The sequence below is a fragment of the Capra hircus genome, chromosome 9 (assembly GCF_001704415.2).
Source record: "Capra hircus breed San Clemente chromosome 9, ASM170441v1, whole genome shotgun sequence".
Lineage (NCBI taxonomy): Eukaryota > Metazoa > Chordata > Mammalia > Artiodactyla > Bovidae > Capra > Capra hircus.
The window spans coordinates 28,059,971-28,084,281 of record NC_030816.1 but is presented as its reverse complement, the minus strand read 5'-3'; the positions used below and the strand labels follow the sequence as shown (position 1 = coordinate 28,084,281).

General features: G+C 40.3%; 1 protein-coding gene across 2 annotated transcripts; it reads right to left on the bottom strand.

Moving 5' to 3' along the window:
- CD164 (CD164 molecule) lies at positions 2,402 to 14,572 on the bottom strand. 2 transcript variants are annotated; one of them, XM_018053083.1, is made up of 6 exons: positions 14,260 to 14,572; positions 11,173 to 11,247; positions 9,955 to 10,026; positions 8,536 to 8,571; positions 5,773 to 5,829; positions 2,402 to 4,900 (listed from the first exon to the last, which is right to left on the bottom strand). In XM_018053083.1, exons 1-6 carry the CDS (start codon positions 14,447 to 14,449, stop codon positions 4,734 to 4,736), a joined length of 597 nt encoding a protein of 198 aa, XP_017908572.1. In that variant the 5' UTR covers positions 14,450 to 14,572; the 3' UTR covers positions 2,402 to 4,733. The 2 variants fall into 2 exon arrangements, with proteins under 2 accessions (XP_017908572.1, XP_017908573.1); XM_018053084.1 differs by lacking the exon at positions 8,536 to 8,571.

Here is a 24,311-nt window from a genome sequence, read left to right as displayed (position 1 = left end):
GATGAAACCAGATAGAGCTCCCAGGGCAGAGGACCAGGGAGGGGAGAACTACACAAAGGAGACCTCCAGGGACCTGCAGAAGGTAACCCTCAGGTATTCAACAATGTATTGGTCAGGACACGTACACGAGGAAACCATCCAAGGCTGAGGAAAGGTTTAGAGGAAACAGTACTTGGAATGCACACAAGGCTAGGCATAGAGGCTGTTTCCACTAACCCAGACCAGAAAGCCTCTTGATCCAGGGAGCACTGGGTAGATAATTAGCCCGTGCAGAACTGGGGAACAATTAATCCTAGAACAAATGTTCTGCTCTCTTAACAAAGCTTAAAAAGCAAGATCTGAAAGGAGCCAACTGCTATCATGGAATTTAACTATGTCCCAGAACAAAAATAACCAGCACCCAACAAGTTAAAATTTACATCTGGTATGCAATAAGAAAGTACCAAGCATACAAAGAAACAGTAAAGTTACGACTTATAGTGAGAAAAAAATCAGTAGAAACTGACCCAGATGTTAAAAACTGTTACATGTTCACAATGTAAAGCTGGAATATGTGGAAATATGAAAAACACCCAAACTGAACTTTAAAAATGAAGACATCTGAAGTGAAAAGACTCCAGGTAAGATTAACAATAGATTAAACATAGTAGAAGAACGTATTCGTGAATTTAAAGATAGTGATAATCTGACACGAAGTAGAAAAAGATTTTTTTAAAAACTAAAACAGTGCACGGGTAAATTTCAGGTCACCTTCTAGCAGCCTCTGTGGAACAAAAGTCCCCAACACAGAGAATGGGAAGGACAGAGAAAGATATCTGAAAAAATAATAGCTGAAAGTTTTCCAAATCTGATGAAAAACCACAAATCCAAGACGCTCAACAAACCTCAACCACAAGAAACAAAACAGCATCAGTTCAGTTCAGCTCAGTCATGTCCGACTCATTGCAGCCCCGTGGACTGCAGCATGCCAGGCTTCCCTGTTCATCACCAACTCCTGGCGCTTGCTCAAACTCATCCATGGGGTAGGTGATGTCATCCAACCATCTCATCTTCTGTCAGCCCCTTCTCCTCCTGATTTCAACCTTTCCCAGCATCAGGGTCTTTTCCAGTGAGTCAGTTCTTCCCATCAGGTGGCCAGAGTATTGGAGTTTCAGCTTCAGCATCAGTCCTCCCAATGAATATTCAGGACTGATTTCCTTCAGGATGGACTGGTTTGATCTTGCAGTCCAAAGGACTCTCAAGAGTCTTCTCCAACACCACAGTTCGAAAGTATCAATTCTTCAGCCCTCAGCTTTATGGTCCAACTCTCACATCCATACATGACTACTAGAAAAACCATAGCTTTGACCAGACAGACTACAGCATAGCACATTACAATCAAAATGCTCGAAACAAGTGATAAGGAGAAAAATCTTATAAAAGCAAGAAGGAAAAAAAGACATGTACTGAGGAACAAAAGATAAAGATGAGATTTCTCATAGGACACAATGCATGTGAGATGCTGGATCAACATCATTAAAGGGCTAAAAGTAAAAATGTCAACCTAGAACTCTATCCAATGAAATCATTCAAAAATGAAAGCACACAAGAACTGTAAGAAGTCATAACCAGTATCTGTACCAACAAAAGTAGAAATGCTGAAGGTTAAAAGACATCCTTTAGGCAGAAGGTGAATACCAGCAGCAACATGTTACCTACACAAATTAAGGAAGAGCACAGGCATAGTAACTACATGGGTAAATACACAGGACTTTAATCATTAAAACATTAACAAAAAACAAAACACCCCACCTACTGTGAACACCATGCCCATCAAAATAACAGTTTGTCTTTAGCAATGTTCTAGGAGTCTTCAATCCACTCTTCTGGGCTTTAAGGCTGGTAGAAGAGTATTTATTCCCTCTTCTTTAGTCCAAGTTCTGCAATTTCATATAGAACGTAATTTTGCCCAAAACACTGGCCTACAGAATCAGATTTCACATACCAGCATGTGGCTTGGTACTAAATATTTATACCAAAGACTCTGAACAGAAACCCCATTTTACTTTACATGCAATCTGAATAAGGCAGAAAGTCACAAACAAGCTTTCAGATATCTAACAGCAGATGGTATTCTCATAAATACTTGGTAAACTAGCACATAAGTAGATGATTTCTATTTGAGGAAGATCAACTTCTTCTGTCAATAGCAAGGCAAACCAAGTCCTCCCTCCAACTATCCTTTCTAAGGCTCTGTTCACCACTGATAAAGACATCCCTTAGCTACTATCTGCTGGTCTTGAGGAGCAATGAAACACTGAGTAGACAAGCCATTCTCAACAAGACTAAGGTGAATTCACTAGCATTAAATCTCAGTCAAAATATAAACACACACTCCAGTTAATTAAAAAAACAGAGCAGATTAACCCAATAAACATGTAGATTTATTTTAGATTGGTTTGGTACATGATACAGATTGGTTTTGCAATTTTTAATGAACTGAAACAGAAATTTCTAAATACAGCAGTGTCTGCCTGTGCAACAATTATCTGTTAAGGTAAGATACGGGATTTTAATAGAACTACAATCTGCATGAACAAATCAGGTGAAAAATCTGAAAATGTTTCTATGTACCTTCTGGATTAAAAAAAAAAACAAACCCCAAATCATTAATGGCTCAAGATACTAAACTGCTCAAGAGGGGAAAAGGCTGTGAGTTCGCTGTAAGGGCTCTTCTTGTAAAATCTGATTCTACATTATGACTCTGTTAGAGCAGTATTCAAACCTACAGAGGATGAGAGGCTTCATCAGCTACATGTTCACAGAGATAGCTATAGCGTTAACATTAATGTGTGGCAAGGTATTCATATCTAAGTAAATGACAATTACACCACTGTAGCTAATTTTTACCCCTTTGGGAGAATGGAAATTCTGTGTATTTTCAACTGAATTTTATATCTTAAAGCAATCACTAAAAGCTAACAGCCATGGCACCATAATAAAAATTTTTGTGAGGTACCTAGAATATTACTACTGAGGGAAACACAAAAATGTGAGGTAAGCCTACCTTTTCCCAAAAACCTTTGAAGCCAGAGATTTTAAACAATTAAGGCACTTGAAAACATTAGGTATATGTACAAATGTGCAAGTAAAACAAACTTTAGCTGTACCAGCAAGTAACAAAGAAACAGTAAATCTTCATTTTAAGAACCTTTAATTATCTAAATATAAGGAATTCTGGCTTATGAAATGGACCAAAGCAACTTGTCTTGTACTATAAAATATTGAAAACCAGTACTAAAATCAGCCCCTATTGGCTAAAGAAACTAAAACAAAACATCTTAATGACCTAGAAAAGCAAAAGTTCATTTTAAACTGATTTAAGCCCCTGAAACTAATCCAACGTGTCAAAGGCAGGGAAGAAATATCCCTCAACCTGAAAAAAACTAGTGCTTCATGAGGAAACTAAAACATGAAAGTATGCATGCTTTTCCTACAACAGGAATCGAAACTAAGAAGAAAGGCTGGGAGAGGAGAAACAAAAAGTTCAATCTGTTTATCCAGGGAAATTATCAATAAAAATTTAGTCATCTGATCAACTAAATTTTTTCTGAAATTATACTGCTCACATTTGCTATTTCAAAACTTAAAATCACTGTCTCATTTAAAGAGTTAGTAACTGATTCTAAAATAATTTATTTCTTCCTTGCCTTATAGAAGTTACTTTTCAAAAAGCTCGGTGGAAATCTTTTTAAGGTACAACAGTGTTAGGATACTTTTTTGAAGTACAAAGGAAAACATAATTAAATCAACTTTATACTTTTTAACAGCCGTAAGAAAAATGGTGGTAGGTCCAACAGATGAAGGCTTTTGACTCTGCAGAACATCATTTAAGTTATTCAGGCTTGAAATAAAGTAGGTAAGTTTTCAATTAAATACTAACAGTATGGTATCTAAAAGCAGGTTTACTACTGCTCACATCAACAGTTACATCCTCAGACCAACTTTTCCCTTCATTAACATAAAAGAACAAATCACCAACATTTTTTTAAGTTACAGTCTACCTTTCAGTCTGTCTTTTAAGGCACTGTTCTTTATTTTCTCAATGATATAAGGTGCTTTACAAGTATGAACAATAACCTGCTATACTTTTCATGTTTTGTATCCTCTCATTTCTTTAAATCTGGAATGTAATTCCCTGTGTGGCATCTTTTTTCTAATGTAGAAAAAAACAACTGGTATCAAGCACAAAATTTTACTCTAAGGGTACTAAATTTATAAATTTATTCCACTTTTGAAACGATAGCCAAAAATCCACCTGATTGATGCTCATTTGGCACATTCTTCTCAATTCTGGTCACTAAACTACATCCTGAGTTAGGATGAAAATAATGCAGCTTTTAGGCTTAAAACAACTACATTTAAATTGCCAAAAGAGTCATGAGGTTGTCTGCGCAGGACAATGTTTTCCATCACTTACAGTTACATTTGGCATGTCAAGCAGAGAGAACACAATCCCACAGCAGCAGCCATGTAAAATGAAAGACAGCCACAAGGACTCATGCAGCGTACTTTAAATAGCCCCGTTGCGCAAAGTGACTGAACTGATTCTTCTTCAAGGGTGGTGCTCCTATATGTATCCTTTGAAAAATTAAAGATCCTAGAATAGCAATCTTCCATGTGGGACATCTTGAAAGATAATATTTTGGTTTCAGTGAGTTACACGCCAGTCCTTGTTAATTTAGTGGGTCTCTTTACAGAGTGTGGTAGTTTCGTTCTTTAGATTTGCAGAATTTATAGAGAAAGAAAATTACAGCCTGCACACCCAAGACAAGGACAATTCCTCCGATGAAACTGGCTGCATCAAAGGTAGACTTCCGCATAGGTTGTATAGTTGGAGTTAAAGTGGTATTAGCTGTACCTAGTTAAATGAGATAAAAGAAATAACAATACTTAGTAAGATACTCAGTAAGTCTCATGATCCTCTATGATAATTTCAAGACTCATCTGAGCCTTTCTGTCAGGTGTTTCTATAAAGTATTTCCTCTTATGTCAACAGCTTCCTAACTGAAGAAGACAACCATTTATCAATCCCACTCTTCATTCTATCTAACAACATCAAGTGGTCAACGGTGCTAATGTAATTTCAAATATGAAAAGGAAAATTTATTCTCTTGGTACATTATGCCCTGTGAACATATTAAGCACTGTTAAAATCTGCAGTTTCTTCAGACTACATATCTTAGTTAATTGCTACAGTAAATATTAGTATTTGTGTTTAAAATTCATACTTTGCATTTTTCTAAATTTATAAAAGGTAAATGAAAATTTGATTACAGGTTTTCAAATTACAAAAATAATCTTAATAAAGCCAAAAAAATTCACAGAATCAAAATTTTCAGTATTACCTAGAAGTAAAAAGGATGGCTATATTATCTTCAAATTGACATAGTCTAATACAGCACACAACCAATCTCCAACAGTAACCAGTATTTAATGTTTAAGTTATAAGAAATTAGATTTTACCTACAGATTGTACTAAAAGGGTTTTGGAAAACCATTACTATTTAATTCTAACATGTCACACCAAATGTGATTACAATTTTAAAATGTTATTAGAGGGCTCTCAGCAAACCTATCCTTATTGCTTTAACAGCCTACTACCTTGGTCTTCCAAGAGATGATTTCAGTTCCTAACTATTTAAGAATAAAACTGGAAAGTGATAACAAATAGTAAAAGCTAACACTGCACACACGTCCTATCTCACTGTTAGTTTCAAAAACCACAATTACCTGACGTAGTAGCTGTGGTGGAAGTTGTAGTAGTGGAAGGCAGAGTTGTGGTTTTAGCTGGAATGCAAATGAAATGTATTAAAACCTTGAATTTCTCAATTATCTAGCATCTATCTTTTAAAAACGTAACTACCACTTCAACATGCTTCCAGTTGTTTTTTTTAACAGAATAAAGGCCAAATCTCAGTTAATGGTTTACTAACATATCTGCACATTCAGAACATTAGTTTTGAAGTGTATTCTAAAACATTAAGCAATCATAAAGCTGTATCTATGTTAGCATCTATGTACACAGTTAAATATAAAAATTTATATATACACCTGGATACAGTTTGCAAAAAGACACACAGGTGGGCAAGAATTTAGGTGAGGGAACTCTTGGTTCTTTCTCAATAATCTTGCTTCTAAGACAAAACCCATTAACTTAGTAAGTCATGGTAAGAAACAAATACAATTCAGTATTTCTTAAAGTAGCTATCAAGGTCTGGCTTCTCCATTTCAGGGGTTTGGCAAACTTAACAAGGCAGACAGTAAACATTTTAGGCTTTGTGCACCGTGTAATACACAAGCAGCCAAAGACAACAAGCAGATGAATCCACATGGCTGTGTTCCAGAAAACTTTATTTATAGCCACAGGTCCCCTAAGGCCCTAATTTCCCTCGTCTAAATGATGTTAAGAGCCCAAGGGTAAGCTCTCCTCTACTGTAGCACATGAGTTCAAATAATTATCTGCTGGTGTCTCTAAAGAAATGCACACTCATGGGAAGAATAAGTTTGAATGTAAATACATTTTAGGAACTACAGCACTATGTTAAAAGAGACTTCAGACAGTATCAATACTACCAATAAACATTAGTAAACACTATGATATGTTCACACACTTATTTGTACTCCTTTCTCTGTCATTGTAAGCACTGTGGTCCCACTCTTGGCTGGATAGTTAGGTCATCTTTCATTCCTCCAAGCTATGAACATCTCACAGGGAAATATGTGATCTCCTCTCTGATAGGACGGATTCTTATACAGATTTCCTAGATTAGAGGGTATGGTTATTTTAAGACTCATAATCCGTTCAAAGTTTTCCTTGCTTGTACCTTCTGTGAAACCACAAAAAAAATACTTTATAAATTAAACATGTATCAAATCCTTTATAATACTAAAATACTATTACTAATTTTGTCTGACAACACTGGGAGAAAAAATTCGCAAACCTGAACATGGCAAAAAATTATTTTTTAATTTGCACTGGTTTCAATCTCTGAAGCACTAGAAGCCAACTACATAATGAAGACAGAGCTATGAGGTTTAATTTTTAGATACTTGTAGAAGTTACACTCATTTTTTAAAATAGTTCTCTAGAATTACCACAACAGAATACCCCATCTGTGTTCAATCTTGCCACTTTCCATATTATAATGCAAATCTCATCACGATCTACACGCTTCAAACATACCAGCAAGGCACACAACGGCACTTCTCAGTCTGGCTCTTGACCTGCTGATTGTCGTGCTTAACTTGTTCTCATCTTGTTACTGGATACTCCAAATGCAATTGCCTGACTTTATTACACTCTTTCACCTCTCCTTCGCATGTGCTGTCTGCCCTGCTCCACTTGGAAAGTTCCCCTCTTATTTTACCAGGTAACTTCAAGACTCGGTTACCTGAAGTCTACTCAACATCTCCAGGAAGTTGTCACCACATAGTACTTAACACACACACCTTCGTACAAATCCCACAACGCACTGGGCTTCCTGACCTTTCATAGTTCCTACAAGAGACAAAATACTATCTTACTTCTGTTCCTATATCCCTATCTTCTAGCCTAGTACTCGTCCTGGAGTAGATGTTTTTATTCACTCTATTAAACTGGTAAAAATTTATACAAGGAGATAATATTTAATGCTGCTGAAGTGAAATGAGTCACTCAGTTGTGCTCAACTCCTTTGCAACCCCATGGACTGCACAGAACACTGCACAGTATTCCGGCCAGAATCCTGGAGTGGGTGGCCGTTCCCTTCTCCAGGGATCTTCTCAAGCCAGGGCTTGAACCCAGGTCGCCCGCATTGCAGGCAGATTCTTTACCAGCTGAGCCACCAGGGAATGCTGTTGAAGGTGTGGTTTAAAACCTTTTCGGTTTCTGGAAAGCAATCAGTATTAAGAGCCTTAAGATTATCATATCCTTTGACCCAGAGTGCCGTTTGAATCAATCCTACCAGAGATGACAGCAAGTATTTTCCTGTAAGATATTCACTGCACAGAGAATGAAAGATGACCTATCCAACTAAGAGTAGATGGGTAAAGTGCCCACAACTACATGTGCAGTAAGAAAGCAATTCAAATGTGCATGGGCATATCAACCAATTTCCTAATAAGTGTATTTATTAGGAATCTATATATATAAATATATTTAGTTAGTTCTGAGAGAACTGAAGACATTTTGGTGTACCTATGGATGACAAGAATTAATTTCCTTTAGGCTTCTGTATTTCCTTAGTTCCACAAAATCCACAAAACACAGTTTCAGACTCAATGTACAAAACTACAACCAATCTGTTCAGATTCAATGAACGTGAAACACTATAGTTATGTGTCTCTGTCACAAACAGTACATATTAATGTAATTACTGCAGTCCAAGACTAAATATGTCTACTCATCTTTAAAATTAAACTAATGATTTTTAGGTATTAATTACTAAAGTTACTCATCAACAAAAGTTTAAAAAACCCTCAAAGGAGGAGGAAGAGTCAATTATCTTGTATTACCTGTAGAATTGGTTGGCGTTGGTGTGGTAGTGGGCACTATTTAAAAAACAAACATGTAAGTCAAAGCTGTCTAAAATATCATAATCAAAGCTGCTAAAATATAATAATCTATAACACCGTTTCCCAACCTGCAGTCATTTGAGTACTTTTACAATTTTTTCATTTTAGTACCACCTATGGAGGAGACAAGACAGTTGCTCTGTCCCAATACCGGTCCTCCATTTTTTAGAAATAGCACCAATTTTTAGTGACACCCTCCCCTGCAAAAACATTTCTTAGTCTCCCCTGCAGCTAGGTAGCCATGTATAACTGCTAGAAAGCATCTGTAAGGTAGATACAGGTCTCTCACCTTCCCTTCCTCTTCCTATTGGCAGAAAAACTATTCTGATGGCTGGAACATGACCATTCACCTCGGACAATAAGGGCAAAGCCATTTCCGAGGAATGACACAGTAAAAGCACAGAAAGAGCCTGGGTCTCTAATGACTGCAGATGCTACTCTAGCCCGCTAGCTGCACTCAAGCCCAGATTTCCTTTACATGAGAGCCAAATTAATCTTATCAATTAAACCACTTTAATTTGGAGTTTTGTGTCCTTGATGACCAAATGAATAGAATTACTTATTCAATTTTTCCTTAACATATTTTAAAATTTTATACTCATTTCTAAGCAATATTATCATAAAATTACATTAAATACTAAAACTGTTCTTTCATTTACCACCTAAACCATATTATGGACTCTATGTAAGGTATCACTGATCTCATACTAAGGAAAGTTTCAGTTAGAAAGTTCAAGTCGGGGTGAGGGAAGGGAAGGGGAAATGACTACTGAAACTAGTTACAGGTAGACTTGAATGGTTATTTACTCTAGAAAAATCTTTTATTCTATTTTATTATTAATGTACCAAATTAGGAATTTGACTTTCCCATTAATTTATAATCTTTTCAGAAAAACCAGCTTTCATGCAGGAATTTTAACTATTTCCTGGGCAAAGACGAAAGGTTAAACCATCAAGTTTCTCAAACTAAAATACAGAAAACAGATGAATAAAGCAGGGATTCATTTAATCACAGCACAAACTAAGTTGACTGTGATAATCACCAGTACCATAATAAAGTGACAGAACAATGTTGTTCAAGCCTGTAAAATGCAGCAAGTAGAGAGGGTCTAAAATTCAGTGAGTATCTGGAGGAGGTTAAAGAAAAACAGAGGAAGAAATATCTGTGCTTACAGCATTCCACATTAGGCACTGCCAAACGACTAAACCAAGCTTCAATGCAGTGAGTATGACTATGCTATTCAGATCCAAATTTCTTACAAGATAGAATTATGGAAATGCTTCAAACCAAATATTGAAATAAGGTTTCCTGAGGCAATGATCTTCCTCATCTCCTCAGATACCAAAGTGAACACTTACCAGAACAGAATCCTGTGGTATTCACCACCTTGCAATCACTAACTGTTGAATTATCTGAACAGTAGCTTTTACCTGTTATGGGGAGTGAGGCGGGTGTGGGATGGAGGGGAAAAAAAGAATTATCAATTACTCACTTATGTTATCTCTGACTTTGTTACTATGCTCCAGAGTTCCTCCCCAAAATAGAACTCAAGTACAAACTCTCTGGAAGTCCACAAATACTCCATTATTGTCTTTTCCCCATCGTTTTAAGTACTACACAGGATCTCTCCAAACACTTTCTAAAATCCACATGAATATACTGAACAGGTAAGTCCAAAACACACAGACCTCAGAACTGTGGTACAACGAAGGTTGCTAGTATTCACTAGAGGGCTGAGTCAGTAGGGAGAAGTGCTTAGAAACTAGTAAAGGCTTAGTAAACATGGGAGGTGCCCCAGAGCAGCAGCTCTGTTCCAGACCTCTGCTTTAGTCTTCTACACTTTCTAAAACTGCTTTCCTGGATGGGAAGATGTATAGCAAGAGTAAGAGAAAGTTTTCCCCAACATGTTCAGAGGGGAGGGGCGCACTCTTAAATTCCATTTTATGACCTAAAGAAAAGTGACCCTATATAACAAAAAAGTTAATTCAATTCAAACTTAGGCTAATTCCTTATTTTTAAAAGAGGTTTTTAAACTTTCTTACATACTGATATAATTTCCAGAACTCTTAAATTTTTCAATGAAGAATAACAAAGTTTAATACCATGTAGCTTTGGGTTTTTCTTTACATAAAAAGAAAACCTGAGAGATTATTTTACCAATAAGAAAAAAATTCAACCATCTTACATTTGCAGAAGATAAACATGGTTCAAACATTTTTCAGGGCCAACAGTTTTCAGGGGAAAATCCCGTAATTTCCTTTCATGGCTAATTTCAGTGTACATTTAACCTAACCACAAGGTCCAAAATTTCTCTTCCTTTTAAAGCTATTGAGCCTTGATTATCAAGTCTAAGAAATTAAAGGGGGGAGCATGGGAGACAATAAAAGATTTTAGGGGGAGTATTAAGCAACTGATATTTTAAAGGAAAACTATTTGATTTGCAAAACAAATAGTGCCCACCATCCTAAATGTTTTACATTTCCAAGTGTTCAAGAATACCTTGCAGCAAGTTTTTAAAATGTTAGAACAAAATAATATAGCATTCTCAAATTTAAAGCAAACTCAAAGATTCTTACCTTTACATTCTATCCAAAAGCAGGTAGCATTACCATCAACACAGGAAATACAACTGTTTCGGCTTCCACAGATATCTAGGGGTGGGAGTTAAAATATATAAAATCGATCAATCGGTATCTCATTTTGAGTCTGTACTACTTATCTTTGTTAAACAACAGCAAGCACTGCATACATATCAGACTTACTTATTCAGAGAAATGGCAAACCTTTATAACTCATTCACAGATGAATGGATAAAAATGTGCTACACAATAGAGTATTATTCAGCCATTATAAAAAGAAAGAAATCCTGTTATACACTAAAACGTGGATGAACCTTGAGGACATCATGATGAATACAATTATCTGGTCACAGAAGAACAAACACTGCATGACTCTACTTACATGAAGTATCTAAAATAGTCAAAGTCTGAAGCAGAAAGTAAAATGGTGGTTGTCAGGGGCTGGGAGAGGGGAATATGTTCGCTGTTCAATGAGTGCAAAGTTTCAAACAAGATGAAAACTTCTGGAGATCTGTGCTTATAGTTTCTTATGGTACAGTACACTTAAAAATCTATTAAGAGGGCGTCCCTGTTGGTCCAGTGGTTTGGAATCCGCTTTGCAATGCTGGGGTTACTGGTTCCATCCCTGATCAGGGAAGATACCACATGCCTCAGGGCAACTAAGCCCCTGCATCAGAATGGCACACCTAGAGTCTCTGAAACAAGAGAAGGCACCCCACCAAGAGAGGTCACCCCCGCGGGAGGAAACTAGAAAAAGCTGGCACCTAGCAGCGAAGACAACCCAGCATAATCAAAAATAAAGAATAAAAATATATTATTTAAAAAACCTATTAAGAGGGTAGATCTTATGTGTTTTTAAACCAGACACATAAAAACCCAAAGTATAGTTTACTAAAAAATTCTTTCCAATCATTATAAAAGACTTATGAAACCAAAAGGCAACTCAAGAGAAAGGGGGAACAAAGCACAAGCTAGTGTTAACACTCAACACTTCATGGTACCTATCTAAACAACCCCTTTGTGCACAGCAAACATTTCAGATGCTCAGTTTCTTGAGGCATTTTTAAAAAAGAAAAATATTGGAAAAAAGGCTGTTAGAAGGCCAACACTACACACCGGGAAATCACTGCCCCCAAACATCAGATGTGAAATGGAATTAATAGTAATAAAGATTTATTATAGGTTGAACCCAAGCTCCGATGATGTCTATTCTGAAAAACCTGAGATCATAAAACTCACAAATGATCCACGCTTTCCGGGTTTTCCATGAGAGGATAAGAGACAACTCACCTGGAGGGGACTACATTCACAAAATTTAACAAGTTAGCATGGTCTTTGTCAATAATTTAAGCCAAACAGCTCTGAGACAGAATACTGAAGGCGGCTACATACAACTCAGTGTCTGGGCTCTACACATTTTCCTAGAAGCTAGGTGCCTCCAAAAATATTCTCATTTGCTTTCCCCCTGCCTAAAAAAGAGTTCTGCAAAGAGGAACTGCATTTCAATATTTATCAGAAATTGGAACAAATACAGTACTTTTTTGGGGGTAGGAGGAGAGTCACAAAGTAGAAATAAGTTCAGAGGTTTGTATACACCTGAAAAACGCTAGTTGTTTAAAATCTTTTGTGCTTGTCATGAATGGTTGGTTAGCATAGTGTGTGTTACTTACAATGAACTAAACTGCTGCCTTTCAGACTACAGTTTATCCAACCACCACTTAACAGATGAGACTAATCATCTCCTTTAAACTCATTTCAAAATACACAAATGCAATTAAGGTATCTCCAAACCTCTCTTCAAACACACACACCCTACCAAAAAAAAAAAAAAATTCTAGGAGGAAACCACCAAAAGAGCACAAAACATATTCTGCTCTATCATCTTGGAAATAGTGAGGTTAGAATCTCCAGTATTATACTGCAATTTACTTTCCTCATTAAAAGATGTTTACAATCTTTCATTATATATTTTATTTAAACCCCTATAAAACACAAAAACTAGAGAAGATATTTTCAAACAGATCGGCCTGGAAAAATTCTTACACTGCAGCAATTCTTAGGTCAATATGTTACTCCTTACCCAGTATTAACATGGATAACCAATCAAACTGGACTCAAGTTTTAAATATCTAGGGAGGGTCTTCACTTTATTAACTCAAATTTATCTCCCCCTCTGTTGAGCGTGTTGTCATGACATTGCCTTTTCCGCCCTAAGACTCAGCTTACGTTTCAACCAGTCCCCAAATGGAGTCAGAGCTTAACAAAAAGGTCCCGACCGGGTTCTGAAAAATCGATAGACCTGGGTTCCAATGTCAGCTTCACAATCTCTAAACACAGGGTTCTAGTGGAATTATTTTATCTCCATCCAACTCCTAGGTTTCACCACTTATCTTCCAGTTTAGCCTAGAATACTAAGAGATATATGCGAAACACCGGGTACACAAATAGGCACTTTTTCTCCTTTGCACACATCACCGAATATAGTTTTAATTAATTAAATGCTCAAACTTCAGATATATCCTGCAAAATCTATGTAATTAAGTCCCAAGCGACTAGTTTTTTCAGACCCAGCACTGAGACACCAGCGAGTATTTCTGTCTCCCAGCGTCTCTTTCCTTCTTTCGCCAACTTCGGGAAAAACCTCCCTTCGAAAAGACGACCTGGGTTGCCCGGGTGGACACAAACGACTAACCTCGGGGAGAGGGAGTTGGGTCTCATCGCCAACTTTGGAGGAGGTCGCCTCGCCCCACAATCAACCTCACTGCCGCCACCGCAGAAGGAAGCCACGTCCCCTCTTCAGAGCCTGAAGCGAGGCTGGGGATTACGAGGCGCTTTTAAACAACACCTCGGAGCGGAACACTGTGGGGTCCGCAAACAACCCTACGCCCCCGAGGCTCCACCAACCCTTCCAACCAGGGCACTCCGCAACCGCGGCCACCTCGGCCCGGCCCCAGCCGGACTCGGACGGGCCGCCATGTTGCCGGACCGCGGCCCGCCCCGGCCCCGCGCACCACACGCAGGGAGGGCGGCTCGGCCCGACTGGCGGGCGGGCGAGCGCAGAAAGCCCGTTGGGCCGGCGCCCACCTGGTGCTGGAGTGGTGACCGGCGGCGGCGTGAGAGTCGTCGGTGACACCGGGACTGTCGCGGTGGTGGGCGGTGGAGACGAGGGTGTAGTCACGTTCGGGGCCACGGTGGTGTTCCTGGCCGCTGTGATCACGCAGAGCGCGGCCAGGCAGCCGACGGCCAAAAGCAGCGGGCGAGAGAGCCCAGACATCGCGGCCTCCGCGCTGGCGCTAGAGCGAAAGCTGGGACACCCTGCGCCGCGTCCGTCGCTCCGTCCACTGCAGCGCCGCCTCCGAGACTCCGCTCCCCCAGCGGGATCGCGCCGGCGTCACATGAGGGCGGCGTGCGAAGGCGGGGCGCCGGCGATACCAAGTGGAATCCTCTGGGAGGAGGGGGATGGAGGAACCGAGAGGAAACCGAGGAAAGGTTTTCTCTCAGGCGACTGTACTGGCCAATCGAAGCAACTGGCCAGATGCAGGAAACTCTTTTCTTTGCCCTCAGGTTGCCACACAGGGCGCGGCCGGGCTTTTCTCGTTCCTGCAATAGAGAAGGATCCCACCTCGACTCAGATGGAACAACCTACATGACGTGGCGACGACGTCCCCGAGAAAGACTTGCTAGGCCCCATGTGACCTCTGGGGCGGCGCCTTCCCGGACGGATTCGCGCTGGGCGGAAGTTGTTTTCGAGCATTTCGCTTAGAACCCCCGGCAAGAGTTAAGTTTTCACAGTCGTCCGGCGTTCCCAGCATGCTTGCATAGGTATCCTTCGAAGCACCCGCGCGTTACCCCTTGAAAGTCGATTTCGCTGAAAGTAACCTTGTGTTTGGACACCCCAGGGAGATGGAGACCCCACGCGTTGAAGGAGTTTGTGCTCCGCCGCCCACCTAGTGAGAGCGGCTGAAACACCGAAAGCAGTCTGCAGGTGCCGCACACCGTCTACTTCTGTCGCGCTTTCCCACCCTGACTTCTCTTGGGGATTTCAGCCAGCGGTAGAAACAGCTAGTCAGTGACCCCTTTGTAGTCGAAGAATCAAAGACAGTATGGGCTGGAGATTCGTCCGGTCTGTTCCCAATCCCACTTTACAGGTGAAAACACCGAGACTCAAGAGACTTGCCCGAAAGGCGCAGTTGCTTAGCCTCAGGGCTGTATTTCAAAATCCCTATCACGGCTCAGCCTTTTAGTGAGATGAGCGCCATCTGATGTCCAGTCTCACAAAAATATTTACAAGTACAGCCGTGCTTACATCAAGTGGTTAAAGTTCGGTCATAAAAGCTGTATTTAACTCTTATTTTCAACTATTTGTATTTATCATATAATTTTAATTACAAACATTAACCCTTTAAAATAATAGGACATCAGTTGCTTTTTTGAGATCTGCTTTGCTATGCAAACCCCGAAAAAGACTGCATGTGCACTTTAAAAAAATCTAAACTTGAAGTCTTTCCTAACCCAACCCTAAAATCCAATCAGTACCCTCCTGACTATGAACATTTGTTCCATCAACTATGCTAGTTGGAGATTTGCTTGGATTTAAACAAAAAACTCGTTTTTTGACTGATCCAACCAATGGCAAGAAGCGTCAAAATACAGCCAAGTAAGTGAGGTCTCATCCGTCTTCGGGAGAAGGCAATGGCAACCCACTCCAGTGTTCTTGCCTGGAGAATCCCAGGGACGGGGGAGCCTGTTGGGCTGCCGTCTGTGGGGTCGCACAGAGTCGGACACGACTCACGCGACTTAGCAGCAGCAGCAGCATCCATCCTCAAACAAAAAAAGATATCTCTTCTCTCAGGATATCCCTCACACGGAATTTATTTAGCGCATAACCTGACTCAAGAGCAAATGAAGGCCAGTAGTCCACCGTTATTATTTTTAAGGTTAAAAATATAAATTCTCTTTTCTTTGAATAGCTCGATGGAGTGTCTTATTTACAAGCTAAAATAAACACACCTCACTGTGGAGGCCATTGTTTTACAAGTTGCCATCTCGGTGTTTACCTCTTGTCCTCTAATTTTTGTTAGTGTTTTTAGGGGGATATTTCACTTTCTTGATTTAAGGCTAGAAAAGCATCACCAGTTTTTTTTCTTTTTAATTTTTTTTTACATGGCATCTGTTGAGCTAGATCAAGAACTTCCAAAAGTTTTTTTCACCGTTTCAGATCAAGGACTGGCATTTAAAATACAGGATTTTTAAAAATTAAAATCTAGTTGATTTACTGTGTTGTGCTTTTTCACTGAACAAAGTGATTCAGTTATACATATATAGTATATCTGTTTTTTATTCTTTTCCATTATAGTTCGTTACAAGGTATTTTTTATAGTTCCATGTTCTATACAGTAGGTTCTTGTTTATCTCTTTAGTAGTGTGCATATGTTAATCCCATACTCCCAGTTTATCCGCCCAAACCCCTTCCTCTTTGGTAACCATAAGTTTCTTTTCTATGTCTGTGAGTTCATTTTGTAAATAGCTTCATTTGTACAATTTTTTTAAACTCCACATGTAAGTGATCTCACATGATATTTGTCTTTGCCTGACTTCATTTAGTATAATAATTTCTGGGTCCATCCATGTTGCTGCAAATGGCATTACTTCATTCTTTTTATGGCTGAGTAATATTCCATTGTGTTAATACATCTGTGTACCACATCTTTATCCGCTCCTCTGTCAGGGGACATTTAGGTTACTTCCATGTTCTGGCTATTGTAAATTGTGCTGCTCTGAACAATGGGGTGCATGTATCCTTTCTAGTTACAGTTCTCTGCAGTTATATACACAGTGTTCTTGCCTGGAGAATCCCAGGGACGGCGGAGCCTGGTGGGCTGCTGTCTGCGGGGTCGCACAGAGTTGGACACGACTAAAGCGACTTAGCAGCAGCAGCAGATTGCTGAATCTTACGGTTATAATTTTTAGTTTTTTAAGGAGCCTCCATACCATTTCCATAGAGGCTGTATCAGTTTACTGTCCCACCAACAGTGTAGGAGAGTTCTCTTTTTTCCCTTTCTAGCATTTGTTATTTGTAGACTTTAATAATGGTCATCCTGACCGGTATGAGGTGGTACCTCATTGTAGTTTTGATTTATGTTTCTCTAATTGTTAGCATTGTTGAATATCTCTTCAGGTGCCTGTTGTCCATCTGTATGTCTTCTTTGGGGAAATGTCTGTTTCGGTTTTCTATCCATTTTTTGATGCAGTTGTTTATTTTTTTTTGTTATTGAGTTATGTGAGCTGTTCGTATATTTTGGAAATTAAGCCCTTGTTAGTTGCTTCATTTGCAAATATTTTCTCCCAGTTCATAGGTTGTCTTCTTGTTTTGTTTATGACTCTCTTTGCTGTGCGAAAGCTTATATGTTTGATTAGGTCCTATTTGTTTATTTTTGCTTTTATTTCTGTTGCCTTGGGAGACTGACCTAAGAAAACATTGCTCCGGTTTATGTCAGAAAATGTTTTGCCTATGTTCTCTACTAGGAGTCTTATGGTGTCTTGTCATTAAGTCATTTTAAGTTTATTTTTGTGTATGGTGTGAGGGAGTGTTCCAACTTCATTGATTTACATGCATATAATACAGTTTTAACATGTTTTAAAGCTTAACCAACTTTCAACAAAGTTAGAGAAGGATTGTAATAAGTCAAAGATTAATAGTGAGCTAAAACTGTGTATTCAGATTCTTAATGTTAACCCTGTGATTAGGGTTGGTGATAAAATACTAGCGATGCTCTCCACTTTGTGAATATTGCTTTGATAATTGTTCCAGGGTTTCATAGGGAAGCATTACATTTTATAGCAGTTGTTCTCAACCTTGGCTGCACATAAGAACCACCAGCAAGTTTTGAAAAGCAGTGATGCCTGGGTACTGATTTAATTCGTCCGGAATGAAGTTTGGGTATCAGGAGTTTTAAAAGCTCTGCAGATGTTTTTATTCTGCATCTTAGTAAAGCAAACCACCGCTTTACTCTTGCTACTCAAAGTGTGGCTCATGAACCTATACCATTCATAGCCCTTGAAGACTTGTTATAAGTGTAGAATGTCAGGCCTCACCTCAAACCTCCTGAATCACAGTCTGCATTTTGTTCCATATGCAGATCAAAACATACACCTATTAAAGTCTAAGAAGACCGCTTTACACTTTAACCCATGGAGTTACTTAGGAGGAATCTACCCTCCTGAGTGGCTGCGATGCTTAGTGGTGAATCCTCTACAGAATTACATCAAGCAGGACATGTGAAGTTTTTGTTTCTTTGTTTGGGTTTTTACTTGTTTTACAAATGTATGTAAGGTTGGGGTACAAACAATACGAAGCTCCTGGATGTGCAGGAATCTTGGAGCCCAGCCTAGTTTCCCTGTAGACTGGCACTTGAGATGCATTTATTTTTATTTCTATACTGCTTTAAATCCTGGGCAGGCTAGAACTTTCCACATTATATTTCTTTAGGAAACAGAAAGTCTTGTTAATAACTGATTCCTTAGGAACAACTCCAAAGTTCAAGCTGAGCTATACCCAGGCAGCTTTCTGATACTCAGCATTACTCGCTACCTTCTCCTGTGCCCAGGCATCTTTGTGCTCCTTCTAATCAAACCAGTCAGTGGTAAAGGAAATCAGTCCTGAATATTCATTGGAAGGACTGATGCTGAAGATGAAGCTCCAATACTTTGGCCACCTGTTTCGAAGAACTGACTCACTGGAAAAGACCCTGATGCTGGGGATGATTGAAGGCAGGAGGAGAAGGGGACAACAGAGGATGAGATGGTTGGATGCCATCACCAACTCGATGGACATGAGTTTGAGCAAGCTCCGGGAGATGGTGATGGACAGGGAAGCGTGGCGTGGTACAGTCCATGGGGTCGCAGAGTCAGACACAGTTGAGCAACTGAACTGAAGTAACCCTATTTTGGAGTGCTGCTTTTCAGCCGCAACACACCCTGAATATTCTGCTTCTTAAAAATATCCCAGTGATTCTGTTCTGAATGGTGAAGGGCACCACCCTGAGCAGCCCAAGGGTCCCTCCCTCCTCCTCTGAAACCCCAGATTTGGCCCCGTTGCCTCTCCAGCAGCAAAGGGCTCACTTCCAACCCAGCCAAGAGCTCTGGGACCCTGCATCAGGCCTCTAGTTGCTGTCCCTTGTGATTGGCCAGTGTTTGCATACCTCCCTTCTGCCTTGATGAAATCAGTTTCTTATTTTTCATTCTTGTGTGTGTGTGTGTGTGTGTGTGTGTGTGTGTGTGTGTGTGTTGTTTTGGTGTTTTGGGGCCATGCCACTTGCAGGATCCTAGTTCCCTGACCAGGGATCAAACCCCGGCCCTCTGCAGTAGAAGCGCAGAGTCCTGACCACTGGACTAGCAGGGAATTCTCCTCATTCCTCTCTGTCACACTCTGGTGTTTTAGTAACGTTTATCTTTGTTCTGCATACTTGTATGCCCCAAGTCTCTCGTGTGTCTATGACTTCAGTACATTCCAGTGGTTCTTTCTTTAAACTACTGTTTATTTTTGGTTGCCCCAGGCCTTTGTTGCTACCAGCGGGCCTTCTCTAGTTGCGGCAAGCAGGGGCTGCTCTTCACTGTGGTGTGCAGGCTTCTCATTTCAGTGGTTTCTCTGGATGCGGAGCACGGGCTGTAAGTGTGCTGGCTCAGTAGTCGTGGTGCATGGGCTTAGTTGCTCTGTGCCATGCGGAATCTTCCTAGACCAGGGATTGAACCTGTGTCCCCTGCTTTGGCAGGCAGAGTCTTATCCACTGTACCACCAGGGAAGTCCCCAGTGGTTCTTAAGGTGTGGTCTCCAGATCAGCATCACCTGGAACACGTTAATGCAAATTCTCCAACTCACTCCAAATCCACTGAACCAGAACTGGTGTGAGGTACAAGAACCTGTGGTTTAATAGGCTCAAGCATTTTGAGGCACACTGAAGAACCTATGATTCATCACATTTTCAAAGCCTGCTTTCCAGTGTCAGACTTTATGTTGTGTTACTACTGAGTTTGTTACAAATATTTTGTATGATGTATAAAACTTACTGGAGATATGGACTGACTAGATTTGCTAGTTCAAGTCATGATTCCATTTTGGGAAGGGTAGTGGATGGTATAAGCAATATAGTAGTTTAAAAAGTGAGTTTCCATGAGGGAGAGAGTATCACAGGTTGATAGAGATTAATTTTTATTTTGAGGATTTACCTTTGAATTAATTCAGTCAATTGGAAATTAGTATGTTAGTGAGAATAGCTAACACTGAGCATAACAGGGATTTGTTATTCTTGAAATGATAATAATGTTCTGTGAGTGGCAGTTTCTCTGGTTTTTGTGGGTTGACATTCCAGAAGGGAAACGAACTTTCGTTGAATTTATGTGTTATGTCAAGCATCATTAGAGGTGTCTTCACAAATTAGTTCAATCTTCAAGCCGTTATGAGATGTGCCCCAATTTTACTACTGAAATTGAAGCCCCAAAGTAAATTATAGTGTTGTTATTGATCATATAAATTTAGTCAGGGAACCACCACAGTATTAGAGCCAGCGGGGAGCTGACAAGCTTCTTTACTTCTTTTAACAAATGAAGAAAATGCAAAGTTAAGTGATTTGGCCACCATTTTGCTAACTAGCTAGGACTAAAACAAACACACCTGATTTTAAATATGTATAAAATATAAATACTCTTGAGTATGGAATCCTGAGGTTGCCAGCCTATTCATTCATTAACAAATAGCTGGCTTTGTTTGGAGTTGGGGAAAACCTGTTCTTTGGGTAGAATTTTAAACATTTATCTCAAATCTCCCCCTCCAAAATGAACAGATACCACACTCGGCTTATCAACATGGCTTGCTGTAAGATACAGCGTATGTGCTTGCCTTTGCCATATCAGGTATTAGGACAAGGTTGCGTAACTAGCATTTTGTATAAATCATCAGAATGCCCTTACTCTTGTATTTGTGGACTTGGAAAAATGTAGAATTCCTTCTATTTAATCAAATCAAAATCTTTCAGTTTGATTAAATCAAAGTCTTATATTTGGAGTTAGTTGGATAAGCTTGTGTCCTTTGTAATGGCTTCTCCAAATGTTACGGTTAAACATATAAATCATTCTAAGATAGAATATATTCTAATACAGAAGTATCAGTGCTTGTACCTTTAAATTTTTCCTGTGGTCATGTATGGATGTGAGAGTTGGACTGTGAAGAAGGCTGAGCGCCAAAGAATTGATGCTTTTGAACTGTGGTGTTGGAGGAGACTCTTGAGAGTCCCTTGGACTGCAAGGAGATCCAACCAGTCCATTCTGAAGGAGATCAGCCCTGGGATTTCTTTGGAAGGAATGATGCTAAAGCTGAAACTCCAGTACTTTGGCCACCTCATGCGAAGAGTTGACTCATTGGAGAAAACTCTGATGCTGGGAGGGATTGGGGGCAGGAGGAGAAGGGGACAACCGAGGATGAGATGGCTGGATGGCATCACGGACTCGATGGATGTGAGTCTGAGTGAACTCTGGGAGTTGGTGATGGACAGGGAGGCCTGGCGTGCTGTGATTCATGGGGTCACAAAGAGTCTGACACGACTGAGCGACTGAACTGAACTGAACTGAATAAGAGCCACTGCATATACAGACGTGTGATTAAAGTTTCTACACACCCTGAAAGTGGGAAGTGAGAGCAGACAAAGGGACCGTGACCTTGCTCCTTTAGATGGTCAGTGGAGTTCTACCTTTTCAATGCAGCTGTACTAAAAATACAGTTTCTTGTGTCCATGCCGATATCCCAGTTCTTTAACAATATTAGATAAATGCTTAATTCTGTCAGTAAGAATTGTTCTGCTGCTGCTTATTACATGACTAATGCTTGTAATGTGTTTTAACCAGGATTTTTGCAAAGCGTCAGTTTGATTTATCACATGCTTCAGGAGTTGCTGAGACTGTCTGTGGCAAGGTCAGCACCCCTTTGTTTGCCGTGTCATCAGTGTGACCGGAGGAACCCCTCCCAATACAAAGAGCTGGGATTCTTAGGTAGGATGCAGGCCCTCAGAGTAGAGGAAAAGGAGATAGCTCCTCTTCAGTGTTTTCCAAATCTGGCTGTTAATCAGTCACTGCGGAAGTTTTTTAAATGCAAGTTCCTTGACAACACTCTGAAGGTCATACACCAGGAATTTATTAATCATACATATATTGAGCACTTAGAGCATAACAGTTTGTATTCTAGATCCTGTCTACAAAGTATTAATTCCCGGAACCCTCAGAGCAGCCCTGTGTGGTAGGTACTACTGTTTTGAGACAAGGCAAAAAAGACAGCGAAGTTCTTGCCTACGTTCATGCAGCGAGGGAAGGGCAGAGCCAGGACTCTGACTTTGGCTGTCTGGTTCCAGAGCACATGTTCGTAATACTCTGCAGCCCCCAGGTCACTGATGTTGTGACACAGGCAGTACGCTTCCTCCTCATCCGCCTCAGACCTGAGGATGGAGCCATGTCACCGCAGCAATGAAGCTGTTATTAGGAAGGAAGAGAGGGAGGGAGGGAGATCGTAGATGGACAGATACATAGACACTGGTTGGCAGGAATTACTAGGGATGGCAGGACGCAGGGGAGTTAAGTGTAACTATGTAGGGCTAGGCAAGGGAGGTCTTTGTGGTGCCGAAAAAGTTCTGTGTTTTGATTGTGGTGCCAGTCATGCAGATCTGCACAGGATAAAATGACAACTCTGCTACTGTCAATTGCCTGGTTTTAATATTGTACTTTAGTATAAAATGGGCTTCCCTCGTGGCTCAGATGGTACAGAATCTGCCTGCAATGCGTGAGACCCAGGTTCAATCCCTGGGTCAGGAAGATCCCCTGGAGAAGGAAATGGCACCCACTCCAGTATTCTTGCCAGGAGAATCCCATGGACAGAGGAGCCTGGTGGGCTACAGTCCATGAGGTCGCAAAGAGTCGGACACAACTGAGCATTTTTCACTCATAGAGATAGGACCTCTGGGGAAATGGTGATCAGTACACAGGACCACTCTATTTTTGCAATTTCCTGTGAATCTATAACCATTTCAAACTAAAAAAATTTTAAATCCTTTGCCTCCCTTTGACAAAACCCAGGTCAACTAGAGGGCTGTCTCCTGAAGATCGAGAGATTGCTCTTGGAAGACCTTCACTTAAGCGCAAGAAAAGTGTGGTGGCTCTGGGCAGAGCAGCAGTGTGGCAGCAGTGGTGGAAACTGAGAGTGGCCACCACCAACGCAGACAAGCGTGCCCTGACTACAGAACGGGGCTGAAACTTGTTGCTTGTGTCTTGCAGTGATTCCCAAGTGACCAGTGCTCAGGTGACTAAGTAAGAACCTCTGGGGAGAGAGCTGGGTGAATGCCAAGAATCTGTGTCCCATGCTCAAGGATATGTTCCAGCCACCTGTATTGAAAAAGTTCCCTAGTTGATACCTCTTAGCTTAAGGAGCAGCTGATAAAACTGGACCCCAGTAGCATCTCAGGAATCCACCACCGTAGGGACTGTAACTCAAGCCCTTGGTTTTCACATGGTTGGTGTGACTCAAAGACAAGCTTTCTACTCATAAAAACATCCAAAGTGCATACCCTTTTCTGAATGCTATGTATAAACAAATATTACAATGAATTTTTTTCTAGTGCCTCTCATATTTGATTTACCAAGCTTCTTAGGGAAGAAATATAAACAGCAGCATTATTATAGTTACAAGTGTTTTAGGATTCAAGGCCATTAAGTACTGCTGCTAAGTTAATGGTTTTGGCTACAAGTAACAAAATCAACCAATCAACCAATAGTAGTCTATTTGTCTCTATAGTAAGAAGTCAAGACGTAGGTAGTTCCTTACAGCTGGAGAACTGGAGCTGATACCTTTGTTGTTCTCTTTGGATACCTTTGTTGTTCTCTTGGGCTTTCCTTCATGGCTCCAGCCTCTCTGCATTCAAGACTGGATAGAAGGGAAGGGGCAGGACCACTGGCATTCTGCTCCTGTCTGACTGGTCGATACAGTATCCCATGGCTACTCGACGCAAAGGAAGCTGAAAAATTGTGTTTTGCTTTAGATAAGAAAGGAAAATGGGGAGGGGTTGGGTGTTGGAGAGCTACTCTACAGCGTCTGCCACAGC

Bases quoted from the DNA above. Each gene is read 5' to 3' on its own strand.
- CD164 (XM_018053083.1), bottom strand. From the start codon at position 14,449: ATGTCTGGGCTCTCTCGCCCGCTGCTTTTGGCCGTCGGCTGCCTGGCC. The intron at 8,572-9,954 runs GTAAGTGTTCAC...TTTTTTAAATAG, and splicing joins TACCACAGGATTCTGTTCTG to TGCCCACTACCACACCAACG. The intron at 5,830-8,535 runs GTAATACAAGAT...TTTGCATTCCAG, and splicing joins AACGCCAACCAATTCTACAG to CTAAAACCACAACTCTGCCT.